General features: G+C 41.8%; 1 protein-coding gene across 1 annotated transcript in view; it reads right to left on the reverse strand.

Annotated features, from left to right (window-relative positions):
- Positions 1-27,987, reverse strand: part of RpS18 (ribosomal protein S18) — a 112,187-nt gene that overhangs the window by 5,931 nt on the left and 78,269 nt on the right. The window contains 1 exon segment of the mRNA XM_071683070.1: positions 1,091-1,192. Within this exon segment, the coding sequence (XP_071539171.1) occupies positions 1,091-1,192 (102 nt within the window).

A 27,987-nucleotide genomic window follows, 5' to 3' on the forward strand; every position in this document is an offset into this window, starting at 1 on the left:
TCCGAAGGCTTCCATCCGCTGCCAGATCCACTCACAGATATCTACAACACTTTACTTCCTCCAGTTTTTCTCCATTCAAACTCACCTCCCAATTGACTTGACCCTCAGCCCTACTGTACCTAATAACCTTGCTCTTATTCAACATTTACTCTTAACTTTCTTCTTTCACACACTTTACCAAACTCTGTCAACAGCTTCTGCAGTTTCTCACATGAATCAGCCACCAGCGCTGTATCATCAGCGAACAACAACTGACTCGCTTCCCAAGCTCTCTCATCCCCAACAGACTTCATACTTGCCCCTCTTTCCAAAACTCTTGCATTCACCTCCCTAACAACCCCATCCATAAACAAATCAAACAACCATGGAGACATCACACACCCCTGCCACAAACCTACATTCACTGAGAACCAATCACTTTCCTCTCTTCCTACACGTACACATGCCTTACATCCAAGATAAAAACTTTTCACTGCTTCTAACAACTTGCCTCCCACACCATATATTCTTAATACCTTCCACAGAGCATCTCTATCAACTCTATCATATGCCTTCTCCAGATCCAGCAAAATAAATAAATAGATAAATAAATTTTGAAATCATGACGAGAGTTAGTACGCAAGAATGACAAATTCCCAAATAATCATAGTAGCCCCATGACTATCCTCGAGTCCAGTGTGCTGGGAAAAGCCTCCAATTCATAGTGCCATTTACTATCAAAATATAATTACCCAACACAAAATCCAAAAATTCTGAACAGAAAAGCCATAAAGTTTCCTTCCTAAATCAACCTCCAATCTATTTTCTTTGGCAAACCAATGATGGACAAGTTGCATGTTAATTTTAAACCTGTTATGCAACACCAATCATATGTTGAAAGGATCTTTGTAACTCTTACCAGCAGTGTCCAGTAGAATGCAAGGACTTACATTTTGCTCTGGCACAACTGATGTACCTTAGTACTATAATAAGTGACCAAGGTATAATATGTGCAACTGGTTTTATGTTAAAAACTTATCAATGAATACGAGAAACTACATATTCATAAATGCATAATTAATTTTGTGTTTAGTGAAACCCAAAAATTCACCTGACTGTATTTGCCATCCTTGATGTCCTTCTGCCTACTGAGGAACCAATCGGGTATTTTGTACTGCCGAGGATTACTCATGATTGTCACAATCTTTTCAACCTGGAAAAAAAAAAATATTCAACAAAAGGGTGAGAGAAAGGTTTGTTGGGGTGTGAGTCTCAATGGAGAAAAACTGGAAGAGAAGTTTATATACATGGGAGTAAATATAGTTGCAAATGTAATCATGGAAGCAGAAGCAAGTTATAAATAAGGCACCCGAGGGGGCAAAAGTTCTGCGAGCAATGAAGAACATGTGGAAATTGAGATCATAATCTGAAGAAAATTCTGGGAGCACTGAAGAATGTGTGGAAAGGGAGATAGTTATCAGACGGCAAAAATCAGCGTTAGTATGTATAGCGGTCTTAACATTATATAAAGTATGGGCTATAAATAAGGCCATGAGGAGGGTGGATGTGATAAAAATGAAATTGAGCATATGCAGTGCGAGGTGCTTTGGCCAGACAATTAAGTAATCATACAGCAAAAGTAGAGTGAAAACAAAGTGTGAGGTTCAGCACTAAAGATGGTTTCGAAAAGTTAAATGGTTTGATATGGAGAGAATGACTGAAGAAACGCAGAAAAAAGTAGATAAATGTGTCAGATGAGGGAACAATGAGAATGGGGACAAAAAATTGGATATGAATGGACGAGTGAAAAAACTTTCGAAAGGCATGTATGGGATAATATGAATTTGACCTGGTATACAGAAGAGGTTGTCAGTTGTCTGAACCACAGCATGTGAAGACAGGGTAAAGCATGGAAAGGTCTGTGGGGCCTGCTTGTAGATAAACTGGTTTTGGGGCATTACAAATGACATCCAAAAAATAAATATGAATGGATACGACCTTTCTTTCTTCCAGGCACTACCTTACCAATGAGGGGAAACAGCAATCTAGTATGAAATAAACTCTGTTATTGAATAAAAAAAAAAAAAAGCATTTCTAACTGCATAAACTACACAAAGCTGAAACAGAAATGAAAAAATTAAGCATGTTCTTATGAGGAATATACATTACAGTAATTGGCTTAAAATTCAAGCAGTTACTTCTACATTACTTCAACTGAAAACGTAGTACATGTGATGTTCAATTTCATCAGAAAGAACATCAAAATGTGCAAAAATATATGACCCATAACACACTCCTAATAAATTTTCAATCCTTGCACAAATTTTGATTTTCTTTTCCAGAACTACTTATTAATCTCAAATTCATCAATGTTAGAAAACAGTCTACCCAGACTAAATATAAGTTCATCTAGGTCCTTGACTATTTTCAAATTTCATCTACCTTCTCGAGTTGCACATCACACAAAATGTGCAAGTGCCTTTTATGAAGGATATATCTTAAAGGTACACTTATACCTGGTCTTTTAAATTCCACTTTTCAATAAATCGTCATCCAATTCAGAGTACTGGGCAATGAGCAACAGTTCATTTTTACTTAACCGCTGTCTCCTGCGTTAGTATGGTAACATAAGGAAACAGACAAGGAATGGCCCACATGCACATATACATACATATACAGACATTCCAACAAGTCGATGGAGAAATGAGCACTTTTGTGTAATAATCGCACCATGGGAAATACAGGAGAGAAATGAAAGTCAGTTGATATACAACTAAGAAACAAAGCTAGGATGCCATTTGGTAAACAAGTGACTGTCCAGGTCAGATCTTTGCATCATTTGTCCATTAAGGAATTTCCTAAGGAATCCAAATTGTAACTTCAGTACATATACATACTTGCTGCTTTCATCCATTCCAGTCACAACCCCAACACACAGGAAACTGCATTCCCCTCTCCATTGAGGAACAGACAGGAACAGGAACAGACAAAAAAGGCCACACTCGTTCACACTATGTCTCTAGCTGTGATGTGTACTGCACCACATCTCCCTTTCCACATCCAGGCCCCACAGACCTTTCCATGGTTTACCCTAAGACACTTCACAGGCTCTGGTTCAATCCGTTGACAGTATGTCAAACCCGATATACCACATTTTTACAATTCACTGTTCCTTGCATGCCTTTCACCCTTCTATATGTTCAGGCCTCGATTGCTAAACCCTTTTCACTTCATCCTTCCACCTCCAATTTGGTCTTCAGCTTCTTCCCTCCACCTCTGGCACATCCATTTCTCAATCTGTCCTCACTCATTCTATCCATGTGTCCAAACCATTTCAACACACCCTCTTCTGCTCTCTCAGCCACACTATTACCAAACATCTCTCTTACCCTTTCATTACTCAATCAAACCACCACACACCACATCTGTCCTCAAACATTTCATTTCCAAAACAGCCACCATCCTCCACACAACCCTACCTAAAGCACATGCCTCGCAACCATATAAAATTGTTGGAACCACTATTCCTTCCCTCATTTATGCTCTAAGAGATAATGTTCTCGCCTTCCACACATTCTTCAATGCTCCCAGAACTTTGCCCGCACTCCCAACCTGCAACTCGCTTCTGCTTCCATGGTTCCATCCGGTGCTAAATCCACTCCCTGATATCTAAAATACTTGACTTCATTCAAACTTACCTCCCTATTAACTTGTCCCACAAACCTACTGAACCTAATAACCTTGCTCTTATTCACATTTACTCTCAACTTTCTTCTTTCACATGCTTTACCAAACTCAGTCACCAACTTCAGCAGTTATCACCCGAATCAGCCACTAGGACTGTATCATCAGCGAACAACAACCAACTCGCTTCCCAAGCCCTCTCATCAGACTGCATACTTGCCCCTATCTCAAAACTCTTGCATTCACCTCCCTAACAACCCCATCCTTAAACAAATTAAACAACCATGGAAACATCACGCACCCCTGCCCAAATTGACATTCACAGAGAACCAATTACTTTCCTCTCTTCCTACTTGTACACATGCCTTACATCCTTGGCAAAAACTTGGTTGTGAGGTGTGGGCTATAGATAGAGTTGTGCAGAGGGTGGATGTCCTGAAAATGAAATGTTTGAGGACAATCTGTGGTGTGAGGTGGTTTGATCGAGTAAGTCATGAGAGGGTAAGAGAGATGTGTGATGGTAGAAAGAGTATGGTTGAGAGAGCAGAAGAGGGTGTTTTGAAATGGTTTGGTCATATGGAGAGAATGAGTAAGGAAAGATTGACAAAGAGGATATGTGTGTCAGAGGTGGAGGGAACAAGGAGAAGTGGAAGACCAAATTGGAGGTGGAAAGATGGAGCGAAAATGATTTTGAGTGATCGGGGCCTGAACATGCAGGAGGGTGAAAGGCGTGCAAGGAATGGTGAATTAGAATGATGTCATATACAGGGTCAACATGCTGTCAATGGATTGATCCAGGGCATGTGAAGCATCTGGGGTAAACCATAGAAAGTTTTGTGGGTCTAGGATGTGGAAAGGGAGCTGTGGTTTCGGTGCATTATACATGACAGCTAGAGACTGAGTGTGAACAAATGTGGCCTTTGTGTCTTTTCCTAATACTACATTGCACACATGTGGGGGGAGGGGGTTCTCATTTCATGTGTGGCGGGGTGGCGACTGGAATGAATAAGGGCAGACTTCATGAATTATGTACATGTGTACATGTCTGTGTATATATATGCATATGTTAACATGTATAGGTATGTATATGTGCGTGTGTGGCTATGTATGTATATACGTGTGTGTGGGTTGAGCCATTTATTTCGTCTGTTTCCTTGCGCTACCTTGCGACAAAGTATAATAAAAATTTCTAAATCATGACAAGGGTTAGTACGCAAGAATGACAAATTCCCAAATAATCACAGAAGCCCCATGACTATCCTTGAGTCCAGGGTGCTGGGAAAAACCTCCAATTCATAGTGCCATTTACTATCAAAATATAATTACCCAACAAAATCCAAAAATGCTGAACAGAAAAGCCATGAAGTTTCCTTTCCAAATCAACCTCCACTCTTTTTTCTTTGGCACATCAATGATGGACATTACATGTTAATTTTAAACCTGTTATGTAACACCAATCATATGGTGATGGTAAACTCTTGCCTGTAGTTTCCAGCAGAGTGAAAAGTGACTTCCATTTTGCTCTGGGACAACTGATGTACCTTAGTACTATAATAAATAAGTGACCAAGGATAGAATGTGCAACTGGTTTTGTGAAAAACTTATCAATGCATTATACATGACACTTAGTGCATTATACACGACACCTAGAGACAGTGTGATCGAATGTGGCCTTTGTTGTCTTTTCCTAGTGCTACCTCGCGCACATGCAGGGGGGGAGGGGGTTTTCATTTCATGTGTGGCATCGTGGCAACAGGAATGAATAAAGGCAGCAAGTATGAATTATGTACATGTGTATTTATGTATATGTCTGTGTGTATATATATGTATACGATGTGATGTATAGGTATGTATATGTGCGTGTGTAAACGTGTATGTATATGCATGTGTATGTGGGTGGGTTGGGCCATTCTTTCATCTTGTTTCCTTGCACTACCTCGCTAACGCGGGACACACCAACAAAGTATAATACATAAAGGAGAAATAACTACATATTCATAAATGCATGTAATTAATTTTGTGTTTAGTAAAACCCAAAAATCCACCTGACTATTTGCCATCCTTGATGTCCTTCAGCCTATTGAGGAACCAATCGGGTATCTTGTACTGCTGAGGATTACTCATGATTGTGATCTTTTCAGCCTGAAAAAAAAAAATACATTCATCAAAAAAGGCTTAAGAGACAGGTTTGTTGGGGTGCAAGTCTCAAGGGAGAAAAACTGGAAGAGTGAAGTTTATATACATGGGAATAGATATGGTACCAAATGTAATCATGGAAGCAGAAGCAAGTTATAAGGCACCTGATGGAGCATAAGTTCTGCGAACACTGAAGAACATGCAGAAAGTGAGATCGTTATCTGAAGAAAGTTCTGGGAGCAATGAAGAACGTGTGGAAAGAGAGTTATCAGACAGGGCAAAAATGGGCATTAGTATGTATAATAGTCCTAACATTATATGAAGTATGGGCTATAAATAAGGCCATGAGGAGGAGGGTAGACGTGATAAAAATGAAATGTTTGAGGATATGTAGCGTGAGGTGCTTTGGCCAGACAATTAAGTAATCATATGGCAAAAGAAAGACAGGAGGTCAAGAGAAAGGTGCAAGAGGTGAAAAAAAGGGCAAATGAGAGTTGGGGTGAGAGAGTATCATTAAATTTTAGGGAGAATAAAAAGATGTTCTGGAAGGAGGTAAATAAAGTGCGTAAGACAAGGGAGCAAATGGGAACTTCAGTGAAGGGCGCAAATGGGGAGGTGATAACAAGTAGTGGTGATGCGAGAAGGAGATGGAGTGAGTATTTCGAAGGTTTGTTGAATGTGTTTGATGATAGAGTGGCAGATATAGGGTGTTTTGGTCGAGGTGGTGTGCAAAGTGAGAGGGTTAGGGAAAATGATTTGGTAAACAGAGAAGAGGTAGTGAAAGCTTTGCGGAAGATGAAAGCCGGCAAGGCAGCAGGTTTGGATGGTATTGCAGTGGAATTTATTAAAAAAGGGGGTGACTGTATTGTTGACTGGTTGGTAAGGTTATTTAATGTATGTATGACTCATGGTGAGGTGCCTGAGGATTGGCGGAATGCGTGCATAGTGCCATTGTACAAAGGCAAAGGGGATAAGAGTGAGTGCTCAAATTACAGAGGTATAAGTTTGTTGAGTATTCCTGGTAAATTATATGGGAGGGTATTGATTGAGAGGGTGAAGGCATGTACAGAGCATCAGATTGGGGAAGAGCAGTGTGGTTTCAGAAGTGGTAGAGGATGTGTGGATCAGGTGTTTGCTTTGAAGAATGTATGTGAGAAATACTTAGAAAAGCAAATGGATTTGTATGTAGCATTTATGGATCTGGAGAAGGCATATGATAGAGTTGATAGAGATGCTCTGTGGAAGGTATTAAGAATATATGGTGTGGGAGGCAAGTTGTTAGAAGCAGTGAAAAGTTTTTATCAAGGATGTAAGGCATGTGTACGTGTAGGAAGAGAGGAAAGTGACTGGTTCTCAGTGAATGTAGGTTTGCGGCAGGGGTGTGTGATGTCTCCATGGTTGTTTAATTTGTTTATGGATGGGGTTGTTAGGGAGGTAAATGCAAGAGTTTTGGAAAGAGGGGCAAGTATGAAGTCTGTTGGGGATGAGAGAGCTTGGGAAGTGAGTCAGTTGTTGTTCGCTGATGACACAGCGCTGGTGGCTGATTCATGTGAGAAACTGCAGAAGCTGGTGACTGATTTTGGTAAAGTGTGTGGAAGAAGAAAGTTAAGAGTAAATGTGAATAAGAGCAAGGTTATTAGGTACAGTAGGGTTGAGGGTCAAGTCAATTGGGAGGTGAGTTTGAATGGAGAAAAACTGGAGGAAGTGAAGTGTTTTAGATATATGGGAGTGGATCTGGCAGCGGATGGAACCATGGAGGCGGAAGTGGATCATAGGGTGGGGGAGGGGGCGAAAATTCTGGGGGCCTTGAAGAATGTGTGGAAGTCGAGAACATTATCTCGGAAAGCAAAAATGGGTATGTTTGAAGGAATAGTGGTTCCAACAATGTTGTATGGTTGCGAGGCGTGGGCTATGGATAGAGTTGTGCGCAGGAGGATGGATGTGCTGGAAATGAGATGTTTGAGGACAATGTGTGGTGTGAGGTGGTTTGATCGAGTGAGTAACGTAAGGGTAAGAGAGATGTGTGGAAATAAAAAGAGCGTGGTTGAGAGAGCAGAAGAGGGTGTTTTGAAGTGGTTTGGGCACATGGAGAGGATGAGTGAGGAAAGATTGACCAAGAGGATATATGTGTCGGAGGTGGAGGGAACAAGGAGAAGAGGGAGACCAAATTGGAGGTGGAAAGATGGAGTGAAAAAGATTTTGTGTGATCGGGGCCTGAACATGCAGGAGGGTGAAAGGAGGACAAGGAACAGAGTGAATTGGAGCGATGTGGTATACCGGGGCTGACGTGCTGTCAGTGGATTGAATCAAGGCATGTGAAGCGTCTGGGGTAAACCATGGAAAGCTGTGTAGGTATGTATATTTGCGTGTGTGGACGTATGTATATACATGTGTATGGGGGTGGGTTGGGCCATTTCTTTCGTTCGTTTCCTTGTGCTACCTCGCAAACGCGGGAGACAGCGACAAAGTATAAAAAAAAAAAAAAAAAAATGGCAAAATTACATTGGTAATAAAAAGTGCGAGGTTCAGCACTAAACATGGTTTCGTTAAATAGTTTGACATGGAGAGAATGACAATAAAAACAGACAAAGGTAGATAAACCTGTCAGATGAGGGAACAAGGTAAATGGGGACAAAAAACTGGATATGAATAGGCGAGCGAAAAAGATTTTGAAAGGCATGTACGAGAGTCGGGGTGAGAGAGTATCATTAAATTTTAGGGAGAATAAAAAGATGTTTTGGAAGGAGGTAAATAAAGTGCGTAAGACAAGGGAACAAATGGGAACTTCAGTGAAACGGGCTAATTGGGAGTTGATAAGTAGTGGTGATGTGAGAAGGAGATGGAGTGAGTATTTTGAAGGTTTGTTGAGAAAGTTTGATGATAGAGTGGCTGATATAGGGTGTTTTGGTCTAGGTGGTGTGCAAAGTGAGAGAGGTTAGGGAAAATGATTTGGTAAACAGAGAAGAGGTAGGAAAAGCTTTGCGAAGAGAAAGGTGGCAAGGCAGCAGGTTTGGATGGTATTGCAGTGGAATTTATCAAAAAAGGGGGTGACTGTATTGTTGACTCGTTGGTAAGGTTATTCAATGTATGTATGATTCATGGTGAGGTGCCTGAGGATTAGCCACCTGCTTGCATAGTGCCATTGTACAAAGAAAGGCAAAGGGTATAAAAGTGAGTGCTCAAATTACAGAGGTATAAGTTTGTTGAGTATTCCTGGTAAATTATATGGGAGGGTATTGATTGAGAGGGTGAAGGCATGTACAGAGCATCAGATTGGGGAAGAGCAGTGTGGTTTCATAAGTGGTAGAGGATGTGTGGATCAGGTGTTTGCTTTGAAGAATGTATGCGAGAAATACTTAGAAAAGCAAATGGATTTGTATGTAGCATTTATGGATCTGGAGAAGGCATATGATAGAGTTGATAGAGATGCTCTGTGGAAGGTATTAAGAATATATGGTGTGGGAGGCAAGTTGTTAGAAGCAGTGAAAAGTTTTTATCGAGGATGTAAGGCATGCGTACGTGTAGGAAGAGAGGAAAGTGATTGGTTCTCAGTGAATGTAGGTTTGCGGCAGGGGTGTGTGATGTCTCCATAGTTGTTTAATTTGTTTATGGATGGGGTTGTTAAGGAGGTGAATGCAAGAGTTTTGGAAAGAGGGGCAAGTATGAAGTCTGTTGGGGATGAGAGAGCTTGGGAAGTGAGTCAGTTGTTGTTCACTGATGATACAGCGCTGGTGGCTGATTCATGTGAGAAACTGCAGAAGCTGTTGACTGAGTTTGGTAAAGTGTGTGAAAGAAGAAAGTTGAGAGTAAATGTGAATAAGAGCAAGGTTATTAGGTACAGCAGGGTTGAGGATCAAGTCAATTGGGACGTAAGTTTGAATGGAGAAAAACTGGAGGAAGTGAAGCGTTTTAGATATCTGGGAGTGGATTTGGCAGCGGATGGAACCATGGAATCGGAAGTGAATCATAGGGTGGGGAAGGGGGCGAAAATTCTGGGAGCCTTGAAGAATGTGTGGAAGTCGAGAACATTATCTCAGAAAGCAAAAATGGCTATGTTTGAAGGAATAGTGGTTCCAACAATGTTGTATGGTTGCGAGGCATGGGCTATGGATAGAGTTATGCGCAGGAGGGTGGATGTGCTGGAAATGAGATGTTTGAGGACAATATGTAGTGTGAGGTGGTTTGATCGAGTAAGTAATAATAGGATATGAGAGATGTGTGGTAATAAAATGAGTGTGGTTGAGAGAGCAGAAGAGGGTGTTTTGAAATGGTTTGGTCATATGGAGAGAATGAGCGAGGAAAGATTGACAAAGAGGATATGTGTGTCAGAGGTGGAAGGAATGAGGAGAAGTGGGAGACCAAATTGGAGGTGGAAAGATGGAGTGAAAAAGATTTTGAGTGATCAGGGCCTGAACATGCAGGAGGGTGAAAGGCGTGCAAGGAATGGAGTGAATCTAAATGTTGTGGTATACCAGGGTTGACGTGCTGTCAATGGATTGAACCAGGGCATGTGAAGCATCTGGGGTAAACCATGGAAAGTTCTGTGGGGCCTGTATGTGGAAAGGGAGCTGTGGTTTTGGTGCATTATTACATGACAGCTAGAGACTGAGTGTGAACGAATGTGGCCTTTGTTGTCTTTTCCTAGCGTTACCTCGAACACATGAGGGGGGAGGGGGTTGCTTTTCATGTATGGCGAGGTGGCGATGGGAATGAATAAAGGCAGACAGTATGAATTATGTACATGCGTATATATGTATATGTCTTGTGTGTGTATATATATGTATACGTTGAGATGTATAGGTATGTATATTTAGCGTGTGCATACATGTATGTATATACATGTGCATGTGGGTGGGTTGGGCCATTCTTTCATCTGTTTCCTTGCGCTACCTCGCTAACTCAGGAGACAGCGACAAAGCATAATATATATTTATTTTGCTTTGTCGCTGTCTCCCGCGTTTGCGAGGTAGCGCAAGGAAACAGACGAAAGGAATGGCCAAACCCACCCCCATACACATATATATATATATATATATATATATATATATATATATACACGTCCACACACGCAAATATACATACCTATACATCTCAATGTACACATATATATACACACAGACACATACATATATACCCATGCACACAATTCACACTGTCTGCCTTTATTCATTCCCATCGCCACCTCGCCACACATGGAATACCATCCCCCTCCCCCTCATGTGTGCGGGTTAGCGCTAGGAAAAGACAAAAAAGGCCTCATTCGTTCACACTCAGTCTCTAGCTGTTATGCAATAATGCCCGAAACCACAGCTCCCTTTCCACATCCAGGCCCCACACAACATTCCATGGTTTACCCCAGACGCTTCACATGCCCTGATTCAATCCACTGACAGCACGTCAACCCCGGTATACCACATCGATCCAATTCACTCTATTCCTTGCCCTCCTTTCACCCTCCTGCATGTTCAGGCCCCAATAACTCAAAATCTTTTTCACTCCATCTTTCCACCTCCAATTTGGTCTCCCACTTCTCCTCGTTCCCTCCACCTCTGACACATATATCCTCTTGGTCAATCTTTCCTCATTCATTCTCTCCATGTGCCCAAACCATTTCAAAACACCCTCTTCTGCTCTCTCAACCACGCTCTTTTTATTTCCACACATCTCTCTTACCCTTACATTACTTACTCGTTCAAACCACCTCACACCACACATTGTCCTCAAACATCTCATTTCCAGCACATACACCCTCCTGCGCACAACTCTATCCATAACCCACGCCTCACAACCATACAACATTGTTGGAACCACTATTCCTTCAAACATAACCATTTTTGCTTTCAGAGATAATGTTCTCGACTTCTACACATTCTTCAAGGCTCTCAGGATTTTCGCCCCCTCCCCCACCCTATGATTCACTTCCGCTTCCATGGTTCCATCTGCTGCCAGATCCACTCCCAGATATCTAAAACAATTCACTTCCTCCAGTTTTTCTCCATTCAAACTTACGTCTCAATTGACTTGACCCTCAGCCCTACTGTACCTAATAACCTTGCTCTTATTCACATTTACTCTTAACTTTCTTCTTTCACACACTTTACCAAACTCAGTCACCAGCTTCTGCAGTTTCTCACATGAATCAGCCACCAGCACTGCATCATCAGCAAACAACAACTGACTCACTTCCCAAGCTCTCTCATTCACAACAGACTTCATTCTTGCCCCTCTTTCCAAAACTCTTGCATTCACCTCCCTAACAACCCCATCCATAAACAAATTAAACAACCATGGAGACATCACACACCCCTGCCACACACCTACATTCACTGAGAACCAATCACTTTCCTCTCTTCCTACACATACACATGCCTTACATCCAAGATAAAAACTTTTCACTGCTTCTAACAACTTGCCACCCACACCATATATTCTTAATAACTTTCACAGAGCATCTCTATCAACTCTATCATATGCCTTCTCCAGATCCATAAATGCTACATACAAATCCATTTGTTTTTCTAACTATTTCTCGCATACATTCTTCAAAGCAAACACCTGATCCACACATCCTCTACCACTTCTGAGACCACACTGCTCTTCCCCAATCTGATGCTCTGTACATGCCTTCACCCTCTCAATCAATACCCTCCCATATAATTTACCAGGAATACTCAACAAACTTATACCTCTGTAATTTGAGCACTCACTCTTATCCCCTTTGCCTTTGTACAATGGCACTATGCACGCATTCCGCTAATCCTCAGGCACCTCACCATGTTTCTTTTTTTTTTTTTTTTCCAGTCTCCCACGTTTGCGAGGTAGCGCAAGGAAACAGACGAAAGAAATGGCCCAACCCACCCCCATACACATGTATATATATACGTCCACACACATAAATATACATACCTACACAGCTTTCCATGGTTCACCCCAGACGCTTCACATGCCCTGATCCAATCCACTGACAGCACGTCAACCCCGGTATACCACATCGATCCAATTCACTCTATTCCTTGCCCTCCTTTCACCATTATGCATGTTCAGGCCCCGATCACAAAATTTTTTCACTCCATCTTTCCACCTCCAATTTGGTCTCCCACTTCTCCTCGTTCCCTCCACCTCCGACACATATATCCTCTTGGTCAATCTTTCCTCACTCATTCTCTCCATGTGCCCAAACAAACTTATACCTCTGTAATTTGAGCACTCATACATACATACATACATACATTAAATAACCTTAACAACCAGTCAACAATACAGTCACACCCTTTTTTAATAAATTCCACTGTAATACCATCCAAACCTGCTGCCTTGCCGGCTTTCATCTTCTTCATCTTTCATCTTTCCACCTTTTTATCCTCCCTAAAATTTAATGATACTCTCTCACCCCAACTCTCACTTGCCCTCTTTTTCACCTCTTGCACCTTTCTCTTGACCTCCTGTCTCTTTCTTTTATACATCTCCCACTCAATTGCATTTTTTCCCTGCAAAAATCATCCAAATGCCTCTCTCTTCTCTTTCACTAATAATCTTACTTCTTCATTCCACCACTCACTACCCTTTCTGATCAAACCACCTCCCACTCTTCTCATGCCACAAGCATCTTTTGCGTAATCCATCACTGATTCCCTAAATACATCCCATTCCTCCCCCACTCCCCTTACTTCCATTGTTCTCACCTTTTTCCATTCTGTACTCAGTCTCTCCTGGTACTTCCTCACACAAGTCTCCTTCCCAAGCTCACTTACTCTCACCACCCTCTTCACCCCAACATTCACTCTTCTTTTCTGAAAACCCATACAAATCTTCACCTTAGCCTCCACAAGATAATGATCAGACATCCCTCAAGTTGCACCTCTCACCATAATACATTATTTTTTATTATACTTTGTCGCTGTCTCCCGCGTTTGCGAGGTAGCGCAAGGAAACAGACGAAAGAAATGGCCCAACCCCCCCCCCATACACATGTATATACATACGTCCACACACGCAAATATACATACCTACACAGCTTTCCATGGTTTACCCCAGACGCTTCACATGCCCTGATTCAATTCACTGACAGCACGTCAACCCCGGTATACCTGGTACATCGCTCCAATTCACTCTATTCCTTGCCCTCCTTTCACCCTCCTGCATGTTCAGGCCCCGATCACACAAAATCTTTTTCACTCCATCTTTCCACCTCCAATTTGGTCTCCCTCTTCTCCTCGTTCCCTCCACCTCCGACACATGTATCCTCTTGGTCATTCTTTCCTCACTCATTCTCTCCATGTGCCCAAACCACTTCAAAACACCCTATTCTGCTCTCTCAACCACGCTCTTTTTATTTCCCCACATCTCTCTTACCCTTACGTTACTCACTCGATCAAACCACCTCACACTACACATTGTCCTCAAACATCTCATTTCCAGCACATCCATCCTCCTGCGCACAACTCTATCCATAGCCCACGCCCCGCAACCATACAACATTGTTGGAACCACTATTCCTTCAAACATACCCATTTTTGCTTTCCGAGATAATGTTCACGACTTCCACACATTCTTCAAGGCCCCCAGAATTTTCGCCCCCTCCCCCACCCTATGATCCACTTCCGCTTCCATGGTTCCATCCACTGCCAGATCCACTCCTAGATATCTAAAACACTTCACTTCCTCCAGTTTTTCTCCATTCAAACTCACCTCCCAATTGACTTGACCCTCAACCCTACTGTACCTAATAACCTTGCTCTTATTCACATTTACTCTTAACTTTCTTCTTCCACACACTTTACCAAACTCAGTCACCAGCTTCTGCAGTTTCTCACATGAATCAGCCACCAGCGCTGTATCATCAGCGAACAACAACTGACTCACTTCCCAAGCTCTCTCATCCCCAACAGACTTCATACTTGCCCCTCTTTCCAAAACTCTTGCATTTACCTCCCTAACAACCCCATCCATAAACAAATTAAACAACCATGGAAACATCACACACCCCTGCCGCAAACCTACATTCACTGAGAACCAATCACTTTCCTCTCTTCCTACACGTACACATGCCTTACATCCTCGATAAAAACTTTTCACTGCTTCTAACAACTTTCCTCCCACACCATATATTCTTAATACCTTCCACAGAGCATCTCTATCAACTCTATCATATGCCTTCTCCAGATCCTTCTCACATACATTCTTCAAAGCAAACACCTGATCCACACATCCTCTACCACTTCTAAAACCACACTGCTCTTCCCCAATCTGATGCTCTGTACATGCCTTCACCCTCTCAATCAATACCATCCCATATAATTTACCAGGAATACTCAACAAACTTACACCTCTGTAATTTGAGCACTCACTCTTATCCCCTTTGCCTTTGTACAATGGCACTATGCACGCATTCCGCCAATCCTCAGGCACCTCACCATGAGTCATACATACATTAAATAACCTTACCAACCAGTCAACAATACAGTCACCCCCTTTTTTAATAAATTCCACTGCAATACCATCCAAACCTGCTGCCTTGCCGGCTTTCATCTTCCGCAAAGCTTTCACTACCTCTTCTCTGTTTACCAAATCATTTTCCCTAACCCTCTCACTTTGCACACCACCTCGACCAAAACACCCTATATCTGCCACTCTATCATCAAACACATTCAACAAACCTTCAAAATACTCACTCCATCTCCTTCTCACATCACCACTACTTGTTATCACCTCCCCATTTGCGCCCTTCACTGAAGTTCCCATTTGCTCCCTTGTCTTACGCACTTTATTTACCTCCTTCCAGAACATCTTTTTATTCTCCCTAAAATTTAATGATACTCTCTCACCCCAACTCTCATTTGCCCTTTTTTTCACCTCTTGCACCTTTCTCTTGACCTCCTGTCTCTTTCTTTTATACATCTCCCACTCAATTGCATTTTTTCCCTGCAAAAATCGTCCAAATGCCTCTCTCTTCTCTTTCACTAATACTCTTACTTCTTCATCCCACCACTCGCTACCCTTTCTAATCAACCCACCTCCCACTCTTCTCTTGCCACAAGCATCTTTTGCGCAATCCATCACCGATTCCCTAAATACATCCCATTCCTCCCCCACTCCCCTTACTTCCATTGTTCTCACCTTTTTCCATTCTGTACTCAGTCTCTCCTGGTACTTCCTCACACAGGTCTCCTTCCCAAGCTCACTTACTCTCACCACCCTCTTCACCCCAACATTCACTCTTCTTTTCTGAAAACCCATACAAATCTTCACCTTAGCCTCCACAAGATAATGATCAGACATCCCTCCAGTTGCACCTCTCAGCACATTAACATCCAAAAGTCTCTCTTTCGCACGCCTGTCAATTAACACGTAATCCAATAACGCTCTCTGGCCATCTCTCCTACTTACATAAGTATATTCTTTTTTTATTATACTTTGTCGCTGTCTCCGCGTTTGCGAGGTAGCGCAAGGAAACAGACGAAAGAAATGGCCCAACCCCCCCCCATACACATGTATATACATACGTCCACACATGCAACTATACATACCTACACAGCTTTCCATGGTTTACCCCAGACGCTTCACATGCCCTGAACTCAATCCACTGACAGCACGTCAACCCTGGTATACCACATCGCTGCAATTCACTCTATTCCTTGCCCTCCTTTCACCCTCCTGCATGTTCAGGCCCCGATCACACAAAATCTTTTTCAATACATCCTTCCACCTCCAATTTGGTCTCCCTCTTCTCCTTGTTCCCTCCACCTCCGACACATATATCCTCTTGGTCAATCTTTCCTCACTCATCCTCTCCATGTGCCCAAACCACTTCAAAACACCCTCTTCTGCTCTCTCAACCACGCTCTTTTTATTTCCACACATCTCTCTTACCCTTACGTTACTCACTCGATCAAACCACCTCACACCACACATTGTCCTCAAACATCTCATTTCCAGCACATCCATCCTCCTGCGCACAACTCTATCCATAGCCCACGCCTCGCAACCATACAACATTGTTGGAACCACTATTCCTTCAAACATACCCATTTTTGCTTTCCGAGATAATGTTCTCGACTTCCACACATTCTTCAAGGCCCCCAGGATTTTCGCCCCCTCCCCCACCCTATGATCCACTTCCGCTTCCATGGTTCCATCCGCTGCCAGATCCACTCCCAGATATCTAAAACACTTCACTTCCTCCAGTTTTTCTCCATTCAAACTCACCTCCCAATTGACTTGACCCTCAACCCTACTGTACCTAATAACCTTGCTCTTATTCACATTTACTCTTAACTTTCTTCTTCCACACACTTTTCCAAACTCAGTCACCAGCTTCTGCAGTTTCTCACATGAATCAACCACCAGCGCTGTATCATCAGCGAACAACAACTGACTCACTTTCCAAGCTCTCTCATCCCCAACAGACTTCATACTTGCCCCTCTTTCCAAAACTCTTGCATTTACCTCCCTAACAACCCCATCCATAAACAAATTAAACAACCATGGAGTATACATAAGTATACTTATGTATATCTCGCTTTTTAAACCAGGTATTCCCAATCATCAGTCCTTTTTCAGCACATAAATCTACAAGCTCTTCACCATTTCCATTTACAACACTGAACACCCCATGTATACCAATTATTCCCTCAACTGCCACATTACTCACCTTTGCATTCAAATCACCCATCACTATTATTATTTTGCTTTGTCACTGTCTCCCGCGTTTGCGAGGTAGCGCAAGGAAACATTCGAAAGAAATGGCCCAACCCACCCCCATACACATGTATATACATACACGTCCACACACGCAAATATACGAGATAATATGAATTAGACCTGGTATACACAGGAGGTTGTCAGTTGTCTGAACTACAGCATGTGAAGCAAGGGTAAAGCATGGAAAGGTCTGTGGGGCCTGACTGTAGATAAACTGTGGTTTTGGGGCATTACAAATGGCAGCCAAAAAAATATATATGAACGGATACGACCTTTCTTTCTTTCTTCCAGGCACTATGTCACAAACGTGGGAAACAGCAATCTAGTATGAAATAAACTCGGTTATTGAATAAAAAAAAAAAAGCATTTCTAACTGCATAAACTACACAAAGCTGATATAGGAATGAAAAAAATCAAGCATGTTCTGATGAGGAATATAAAGTACAAAAATTGACTTACAATTAAAGCAGTTGCTTCTACATTACTTCAACTGAAAACGTAGTACATTTGATGTTCAATTTCGTCAGAAATAACATCAAGACGTTCAAAAATATATCTGACCCATAACACACTCCTAATAAATTTTCAATCCTTGCACAATGTTTGATTTTCTTCTCCAGAACAATTTATTAGATTGAAATTTATCAATGTTAGAAAACATTTCCCCACACCAACTTTAAGTTCATCTAGATTGCAATCTATTTTCAAATTTCATCTACCTTCTCTTGTTACACATTACACAACAAAATGTGCAAGTGCCTTTGAAGAAGGATATATCTTAAAGGTACACTTATGCCTGGTCTTTTAAATTCCACTTTTCAATAAATCATCATCCAATTCAGAGTACTGGGCAGTGAGCAACAGTTCATTATACTTAACTGCTGTCTCCCGCGTTAGTAAGGTTACACAAGGAAACAAGGAATGGCCCACATGCACATATGCACATACATACATTTCAAGTGTATATATAAATATACAGACATTCCTACGAGTCCATGGGGAAATGAAACACAATAAGTACCCAAGAGCACTTTTGTGTAATTACATCATGTGAGATACAAGGGAGATATACAACGAAGAAACATAGCTAGGACGCCATTTGGTAAACAAGCGACTGTCCAGGTCAGATCTTGGCATCTTGTTCATCAAGGAACTTCCTAAGGAATCCAAATCGTAACTTCAGTAAACATTCACACTTGCTGCCTTCATCCATTCCAGTCACCACCCCACCACACAGGATATTGCTATCCCCTCTCCATTGAGGAAGAGCCAGGAACAGACAAAAAAAGCCACACTCGTTCACACTAAGTCTGTCATGTGTACTGCACTACATCTCCCTTTCCACATCCAGGCCCCACAGACCTCTCCATGGTTTAACCTAGGACACTTCACAGGCTGTGTTTCAATACATTGCCAACATGTCGAACCCAATATACCACACTTTTACAATTCAATAATCCTTGCACACCTTTCACCCTTCTGTATGTTCAGGCCTTGATTGCTCAATCCTTTTCACTTCATCCTTCCACCTCCAATTAGGTGTTTGCTTCTTCCCTCCACCTCTGACACATCCTATTTGTCTATCTTTCCTCACTCATTCTATCCATGTGTCCAAACCATTTCAACACACTCTCTTCTGCTCTCTCAGCCACACTATTACCAAACATCTCTCTTACCCTTTCATTACTTACTCGATCAAACCACCTCACCACATATGTCCTCAAACATTTCATTTCCAACAACCACCATCCTCCATACAACCCTATCTATAGCACATACCTCAACCATATACCATTGTTGGAACCACTATTCCTTCAAATACACTCACTAGTGTTCTAAGAGATAACGTTCTCGCCTTCCACACATTCTTCAACGCTCACAGAACCTTTGCCCCCACTCCCAACTTGCAACTTGCTTCTGCTTCCATGGTTCCATTTGGTGTTAAGTCCACTCCCTGATATCTAAAACATTTCACTTCCTCCAGTTTTTCTCCATTCAAACTTACCTCCCAATTAACTTGTCCCTCAACCCTACTGAACCTAATAACCTTGATCTTATTCACATTAACTCTCAACTTTCTTCTTTCATACTTTACCAAACTCAGTCACCAACTTCAGCAGCTTATCACCCAAATCAGCCACCAGCTCTGTATCATCAGCAAGCAACAACCAACTCGCTTCCTAAGCCCTCTCATCCACATCAGACTGCATACTTGCCCGCATCTCAAAACTCTTGCATTCACCTCCCTAACAACCCCATCAATAAACAAATTAAACAACCATGGAGACATCACGCACCACTGCCACTATTCAACATTCACAAGGAACCAATCACTTTCCTCTCTTCCTACCTGTACACATGCCTTACATCCTTGGCAAAAACTTTTCCCTGCTTATAACAACTTAACTCCCACACCATATACTCTTATTACCTTCCAAAAAGCATCTCTATCCAACCTATCTTATGCCTTCGCTACATCCATAAATTTTTTATTATTATTTTGCTTTGTCACTGTCTCCCGCGTTTGCAAGGCAGCACAAGGAAACAGACGAAAGAAATGGCCCAACCCATCCCCATACACATGTATATACATACACGTCCACACACGCAAATATACATACCCATACATCTCAATGTACACATATATATACACACAGACACATACATATATACACATGCACACAATTCACACTGTCTGCCTTTATTAACTCCCATCGCCACCCCGCCACACATGGAATAACACCCCCTCCCCCCTCATGTGTGCAAGGTAGTGCTAGGAAAAGACAACAAAGGCCCCATTCGTTCACACTCAGTCTCTAGCTGTCATGCAATAATGCCCAAAAGCACAGCTCCCTTTCCACATCCAGGCCCCACAGAACTTTCCATGGCTTACCCCAGACGCTTCACATGCCGATTCAATCCAATGACAGCATGTCGACCCCGGTATACCACATCGATCCAATTCACTCCATTCCTTGCACGCCTTTCACCCTCCTGCATGTTCAGGACCTGATCACTCAAAATCTTTTTCACTCCATCTTTCCACCTCCAATTTGGTCTCCCTCTTCTCGTTCCCTCCACTTCCGACACATATATCCTCTTGGTCAATCTTTCCTCACTCACTCATTCTCTCCATGTGACCAAACCATTTCAAAACACCCTCTTCTGCTCTCTCAACCACGCTCTTTCTATTTCCACACATCTCTCTTACCCTTACATTACTTACTCGATCAAACCACCTCAACACATATTGTCCTCAAAAATCTCATTTCCAGCACATCCATCCTCCTGTGCACAACTCTATCCATAGCCCACGCCTTGCAACCATACAACATTGTTGGAACCACTATTCCTTCAAACATACCCATTTTTGCTTTCCAAGATAATGTTCTCGACTTCCACACATTCTTCAAGGCTCCCAGGATTTTCACCCCCTCCCACACCCTACGATTCACTTCCGCTTCCATGGTTCTATCCGCTGCCAGATCCACTCCCAGATATCTAAAACACTTTACTTCCTCCAGTTTTTCTCCATTCAAACTTACCTCCCAATTGACTTGATCCTCAACCCTACTGTACCTAATAACCTTGCTCTTATTCACATTTACTCAACTTTCTTCTTTCACACACTTTACCAAACTCAGTCACCAGCTTCTGCAGTTTCTCACATGAATCAGCCACCAGCGCTGTATCATCAGCAAACAACAACTGACTCACTTCCCAAGCTCTCTCATCCACAACAGACTTCATACTTGCCCCTCTTTCCAAAAGTCTTGCATTCACCTCCCTAACAACCCCATCCATAAACAAATTAAACAACCATGGAGACATCACACACCCCTGCCACAAACCTACATTCACTGAGAACCAATCACTTTCCTCTCTTCCTACACGTACACATGCCTTACATCCTCGATAAAAACTTTTCACTGCTTCTAACAACTTGCCTCCCACACCACATATTCTTAGTACCTTCCAGAGCATCTCTATCAACTCTTATCATATGCCTTCTCCAGATCCATAAATGCTACATACAATTCCATATTTTTCTAAGTATTTCTCAAATACGTTCTTCAAAGCAAACACCTGATCACACACCCTCTATCACTTCTGAAACCACACTGCTCTTCCCCAATTTGATGCTCTGTACATGCCTTCACCCACTCAATCAATACCCTCCCATAAAATTTCCCAGGAATACTCTAACAAACCTATGTCTCTAATTTGAACACACCTTTATACCCTTTGCCTTTGTACATGGCACTATACATGCATTCCACCAATCCTCAGGCACTTCACCATAATCCATACATACACTGAATAGCCTTACCAACCAATCAACAAGTCGCCTTCTTTTATAAATTCCACTACAATACCATCCAAACCTGCCACCTTGCTGGCTTTCATCTTCCACAAAGCTTTCACCACCTCTACTCTGGTCACCAAACCATTCTCCCCTGAAGATCCTATGTACACCAATTATAACCTTAACTACCACATTACTCGCCTTGGCATTCAAATCACCTATCACTACAACCCGGTCTCGTTCAACAAAGCTGCTAACGCACTCACTCAGCTGCTCCCGAAAAACTTTCCTCGTGATCTTTCTTCATGACCAAGTGCATAGGCACCAATGATCACTCATCTCTCTCCATCCACTTTCAGATTTACCCATATCAATTTAGAGTTTACTTTCTTACACTATCACATTCCCACAACTGCTTCAAGAGGAGCGCTACTCCTTCCTTTGCTATTGTCCTCTCACTAACCCCCGACTTTACTCCAAAGACATTCCCAACACACTCTTCCCCTTTACCCTTGAGCTTCATTTCACTCAGCCAAATCATCCAGGTTCCTTTTCTCAAACATACTACCTATCTCTCCTTTTTCCTCATCTTGGTTACATCCACACTCAAGAAACCCCAATCTGAGCCTCCGAGGAGGATAAGAACTCCCCACAATTAAGAATTGGCACTCATACACTTTTACTTATATCTATAATGCAAAATCAAATATCTAAATACTCTGAAAACAAATCAAAACCCATAAAAAAACAACGGTGCTTCTGTAAAGCTTTGAACCAATAACTTGACAATACTAGATGGTTGTGAACGAAATTGCCAAAAGGCCAATTTCAGTTTCTTTTCATAATCACATTCATTTATTCTGATACTTCAAACTATCATTAACCTTCTTGGTAAATTAAACAGTACATTTGTCACAGACAACAATATACATACCTTCTCCTCACTCAGCTCTCCAGCAGGCTTGGACTGATCAATGTCAGTCTTCTTCAAAACAATGTTCGAATAACGTCGACCAACACCAATAATGGCTGTCAAGGCAAACAACTTCGTCGGCCATCGACATTAGTGTTCATCAAACGCAGGATATGCTCAAACTTTTCTGGCATCACCAATGACTGTAAAAGACATAAAAGCTTTAACAATGTAGACAAGGTGAACTTTCAAACCAATTCCACAACTCAACACTCCAAATTCTGAAAAAAAAAAAAAAAAAAAAAAAGGGAGCAAAAAAATTAAATAAAAAGCCATGTGCATAAATCTTCTTAAATAGAACAAATCCATTTAAAGTTACCATATGGTAGTCACTGATGTGCAATAATCTCAAATTCTCAATACAAAACACATCCAAAGTGCAGTTACTGTAGTGGCTAATTGCGACAAACCCTTCTACCTGCTATATATTAAGACTTGCTATATAAACCTTAAAACCACAGACCTTAACCACCTAACAAATTATAGTACTCCTAATAAATGAAGGTGAAGCAAACTAAGAAAATCATTTTTAAGGGTGGCTACTGTCACAGGTTATACTATTCATATATGGACTCGCATAGTGAAGCAGTTATTCCTGACCATAACACATTCACGGGCTGCCCATTCAGGGTTGAGCACATAAGCTGGAATCCTGGTTACAGCAATCAATACAGAATCAACCCAGACGTTCATCCACCCCTAGGGGTTGGTCAGTAAAATTGATACCAGGCTCAGGCTAGGGTATATATCCCTTAGAACGGGGGAGAAAGAATATTTGCCAAGTATTACCTGCATGATATAGGCCACTACAAGGGGAAGGAGGAAGGGGATGATGATCCTCCTCTCATTTTTAATTTTCCAAATCGAGGAACAGAGATGAGAGCCAAGCGAGAATATTTCCTCAAAGGCTCAGTCCTCTTTTCTTAACGCTACCTTGCTAATGAGGTAAATGGCAAACATGTATGAAGCAAACTATGAAAGAATATGGGACCTGGATGTGTGGTAGTTTCAGTGCATTGCACATGACAGTTGCAGACAGTGTGTGAACGAAAGTGGCCTTTAGTCAGTTTCCCTTTTGCTACCTTGCCGACGCAAATGGTGGGAATGCTGTTTCCTGTGGGGTAGGGTGGTGCTGGGCATGGATAAAGGCACGCAAGCGTGAACACGTACAGATGTATATACATATATGGCTATTTTTCAACCATTTCCTATCACTACGTCATTGACGTGGGAAACGGTGATCAAACATAATACAAATGAATATACTCGGCTAACAACTGACTCACTTCCCAAGCCCTCTCATCCACAACAGACTGCATATTTTTTTGCTCCTCTCTCCAAAACTCTTGCATTCACCTTCCTAACTAACCCATTCATACCCCATTCATAAACAAATCAAACCAAGGAGACATCACGCACCCACACTGCAAACATACATTCACAGGGAACCAATTATTTTCCTCTTCCTATTCATAATCATGCCTTACATCCTTGGTAAAAACTTCTCACTGCTTCTAGCAACTTACCTATCACACAGTATACTTTTAAAACCCTCCACAAAGCATCTCTATCAACCCTATCATATGCCTTCTCCAGATCCATAAATCCTACATACAAAAACATCAGCTTTTCTAATCATTTCATTTTTCAAATCAAACACCTCATCCCCACATCGTCTACCACTTTGGAAACCACACTGCTCTTCCCCAATCTGATGCTCTGTACATGCCTTAATTCTCTCAATCAATACCCACCCCAATGTCATTTTCCAGGAATACTCAACATACTTATGCTGGTTTATGTGGGTGGGTTGGGCCATTCCTCGTCTGTTTCCTTTCACTACCTCGATGCGGAACACTAAAATTAAGTATAAATAACATATCTACTATACTTAATATCTCTTTCTCACATCAACAAGGTAGGGCAATCAAACAAAGAATAGCCCAACCACTCACATACACAAACGACAAACGCCATTTTCATGTGTGGTGGGGTGGCGACGGGAATGAATAAAGGCAGCAAGTATGGATTATGTGCATGAGAATGTATGTCTGTCTATGTATATAAATCTTTCTTTCATACTATTCGCCATTTCCCACATTAGTGAGGTAGCGTTTAGAACAGAGGACTGGGCCTTTGAGGGAATATCCTCACCTGGCTCCCTTCTCTGTTCCTTCTTTTGGAAAATAAAAAAAAAATGAGGGGGAGGATTTCTAGCCCCCCCTCCCTTCCCTTTTAGTCGCCTTCTACGACACGCAGGGAATACATGGGAAGTATTCTTTCTCCCCTATTCCCAGGGATAATGTATATATATGTATACATTAAAATATATAGGTATTTTAACTTTCTAAACAGGGAGACAGTAGTAGTCATGCAGGGAGTGCTCATCCTCCTCGAAGGCTCAGATTGGGGTGTTTAAATGTGTATGGATGTAACCAAGACGAGAAAAAAGGAGAGATAGGTAGTTTGTTTGAGGAAAGGAACCTGCATGCTTTGGCTCTGAGTGAAACGAAGCTCAAGGGTAAAGGGGAAGCGTGGTTTGGGAATGTCTTAGGTGTAAAGTCAGGGGTTGGTGAGAGGACTAGAGCAAGGGAAGGTGTAGCACTGCTCCTGAAAGAGTGGTGAGAGTATGTGATAGAGTCTAAGAAAGTAAACTCTAGATTGATATGGGTAAAACAAAGTGGGTGGAGAGAGACAGGTGATTATTGGTGCATATGCACCTGCCCCTGAAAAGAAAGATCATGAGAGGCAAGTGTTTTGGGAGCAGCCGAGTGTCTGTCTTAGTAGTTTTGCTGCACGAGACCGGGTTATAGTGATGGGTGATTTGAATGCAAAGGTGAGTAATGTGGCTGTTGAGGGAATAATTGGTGTACATGGGGTGTTCAGTGTTCTAAATGGAAATGGAGAAGAGCTTGTAGAGTTATGTACTGAAAAAGGACTGGTGATTGGGAATACCTGGTTTAAAAAGAGATATACATAAGTATACGTATGTAAGGAGAGATGGCCACAGAGCGTTAATGGATTACGTGTTAATTGATAGGAGCGCGAGAGAGACTTTTGGATGTTAATGTGCTGAGAGGTGCAACTGGAGGGATGTCTGATCATTATCTTGAGAAGGTGGTGAAGATTTGTAGAGGTTTTCAGAAAAGAAGAGAGAATGTTGGGGTGGAGAGAGTGGTGAGAGAAAGTGAGCTTGGGAAGGAGATTTGAGTGAGGAAGTACAATGAGAGACTAAGTACAGAATGGAAAAAGGTGAGAACATAGGACATAAGGTGAGTGGGATGTATTTAGGGAAGCAGTGATGGCTTGTGCAAACAATGCTTGTGGCATGAGAAGCGTGGGAGGTGGGCAGATTAGAAAGGGTAGCGAGTGGTGGGAAAAAGAAGTAAGATTATTAGTGAGAGAAGAGGCATTTGGACAATTTTTGCAGGGAAATAATGCAAATGAGTGGGAGATGTATAAAAGAAAGAGGCAGGAGGTCAAGAGAAAGGTGCAAGAGGTGAAAAAGAGGGCAAATGAGAGTTGGGGTTAGAGAGTATCATTAAATTCTAGGGAGAATAAAAAGATGTTCTGGAAGGAGGTAAAGTGTGTAAGACAAGGGAACAAATGGGCACATCAGTGAAGGTAGATAATGGGGAGGTGATACCAAGTAGTGGTGATGTGAGGAGGAGATGGAGCGAGTATTTTGAAGGTCTGTTGAATGTGTTTGATGATAGAGCGGCAGATATAGGATGTTTTGGTCGAGGTGGTGTGCAAAGTGAGAGGGCTAGGGAGAACGATTTGGTAAACAGATGAAAGCCAGCAAGGGTTTGGATGGTATTGCAGTGAAATTTATTAAAAAAGGGGGTGACTGTATTGTCGACTGGTTGATAAGGTTATTTAATGTATGTATGACTCATGGTGAGGTGCCTGATGACTGGCGGAATGCTTGCATAGTACCACTGTACAAAGGCAAAGGGGATAAGAGTGAGAGCTCAAATTACATAGGTATAACTTTGTTGAGTATTCTTGGGAAACTATATGGGACAGTATTGATTGAGAGGGTGAAGGCATGTACATAGCATCAGATTGAGGAAGAAAAGTGTGGTTTCAGAAAAGGTAGAGGATGTGTGGATCAGGTGTTTGATTGAAAAATGTATGCGAGAAATACTTAGAATTGCAAATGGATTTGATTGTAGCATTTATGGATCTTGAGAAGGAATATGATAAGAGTTGATAGAGATGCTCTGTGGAAAGTATTAAGAACATATGGTGTGGGAGGCAAGTTGTTAGAAGCAGTGAAAAGTTTTTATCGACGATGTAAGGCATGTGTAAGTGTAGGAAGACAGGAAAGTGATTGGTTCTACGTGAATGTTGGTTTGCGGAAGGGGTGCATGATGTCTCCATGGTTGTTTAATTTGTTTATGGATGGGGTTGTTAGGGAGGTGAATGTAAGAGTTTTGGGAAGGGGCAACCATGCAGTATGTTGTGGACGAGATACCTTGGGAAGCGAGTCAGTTGTTCACTGATGATACAGCGCTGGTGGCCGATTCATGTGAAAAACTGCACAAATTTCCAACGCATCCACCCTCCTCTGCACAACGCTCTCTGGCCATCTCTCCCACTTATACTTATGGATCTCTCTTTTTAAAACAGGTATTACCAATCACCAGTCCTTTTTCAGCACATAAATCTACAAGCTCTTCACCATTTCCATTTACAGCGCTGAACACCCCATGTGCACCAATTATTCCCTCAACTGCCACATTACTCAACTTTGCATTCAAATCACCCATCACTATAACCCAGTCTTGTGCAACAAAACTACTAACACAATCACTCTGCTGCCATTTACTATCAAAATATAATTACCCAACACAAAATCCAAAAATTCTGAACAGAAAAACATGAAGTTTCCTTCCTAAATCAACCACTAATCTATTTTCTTTGGCACACCAATGATGGACAAGTTGCATGTTAATTTCAAACCTGTTATGCAACACCAATCTTATGTTGAAATGATTGTGAACTTTTGCCTATAGTTTCCAGCAAAGTTTGAAAGACTTCCATTTTGCTCTGGCACAAAGAATAACCTTAGTACTATAATAAGTGACCAAGCATGATGTATGTGCAACTGGTTTGTGAAAAAATTATCAATGCATATGAGAAATAACTACATATTCATAAATGCATATAATCAATTTTGCATTTAGTGAAACCTAAAAATTCA

The sequence above is a fragment of the Panulirus ornatus genome, chromosome 3 (genome assembly GCF_036320965.1).
Source record: "Panulirus ornatus isolate Po-2019 chromosome 3, ASM3632096v1, whole genome shotgun sequence".
In the NCBI taxonomy this organism is placed as follows: Eukaryota; Metazoa; Arthropoda; class Malacostraca; order Decapoda; family Palinuridae; genus Panulirus; species Panulirus ornatus.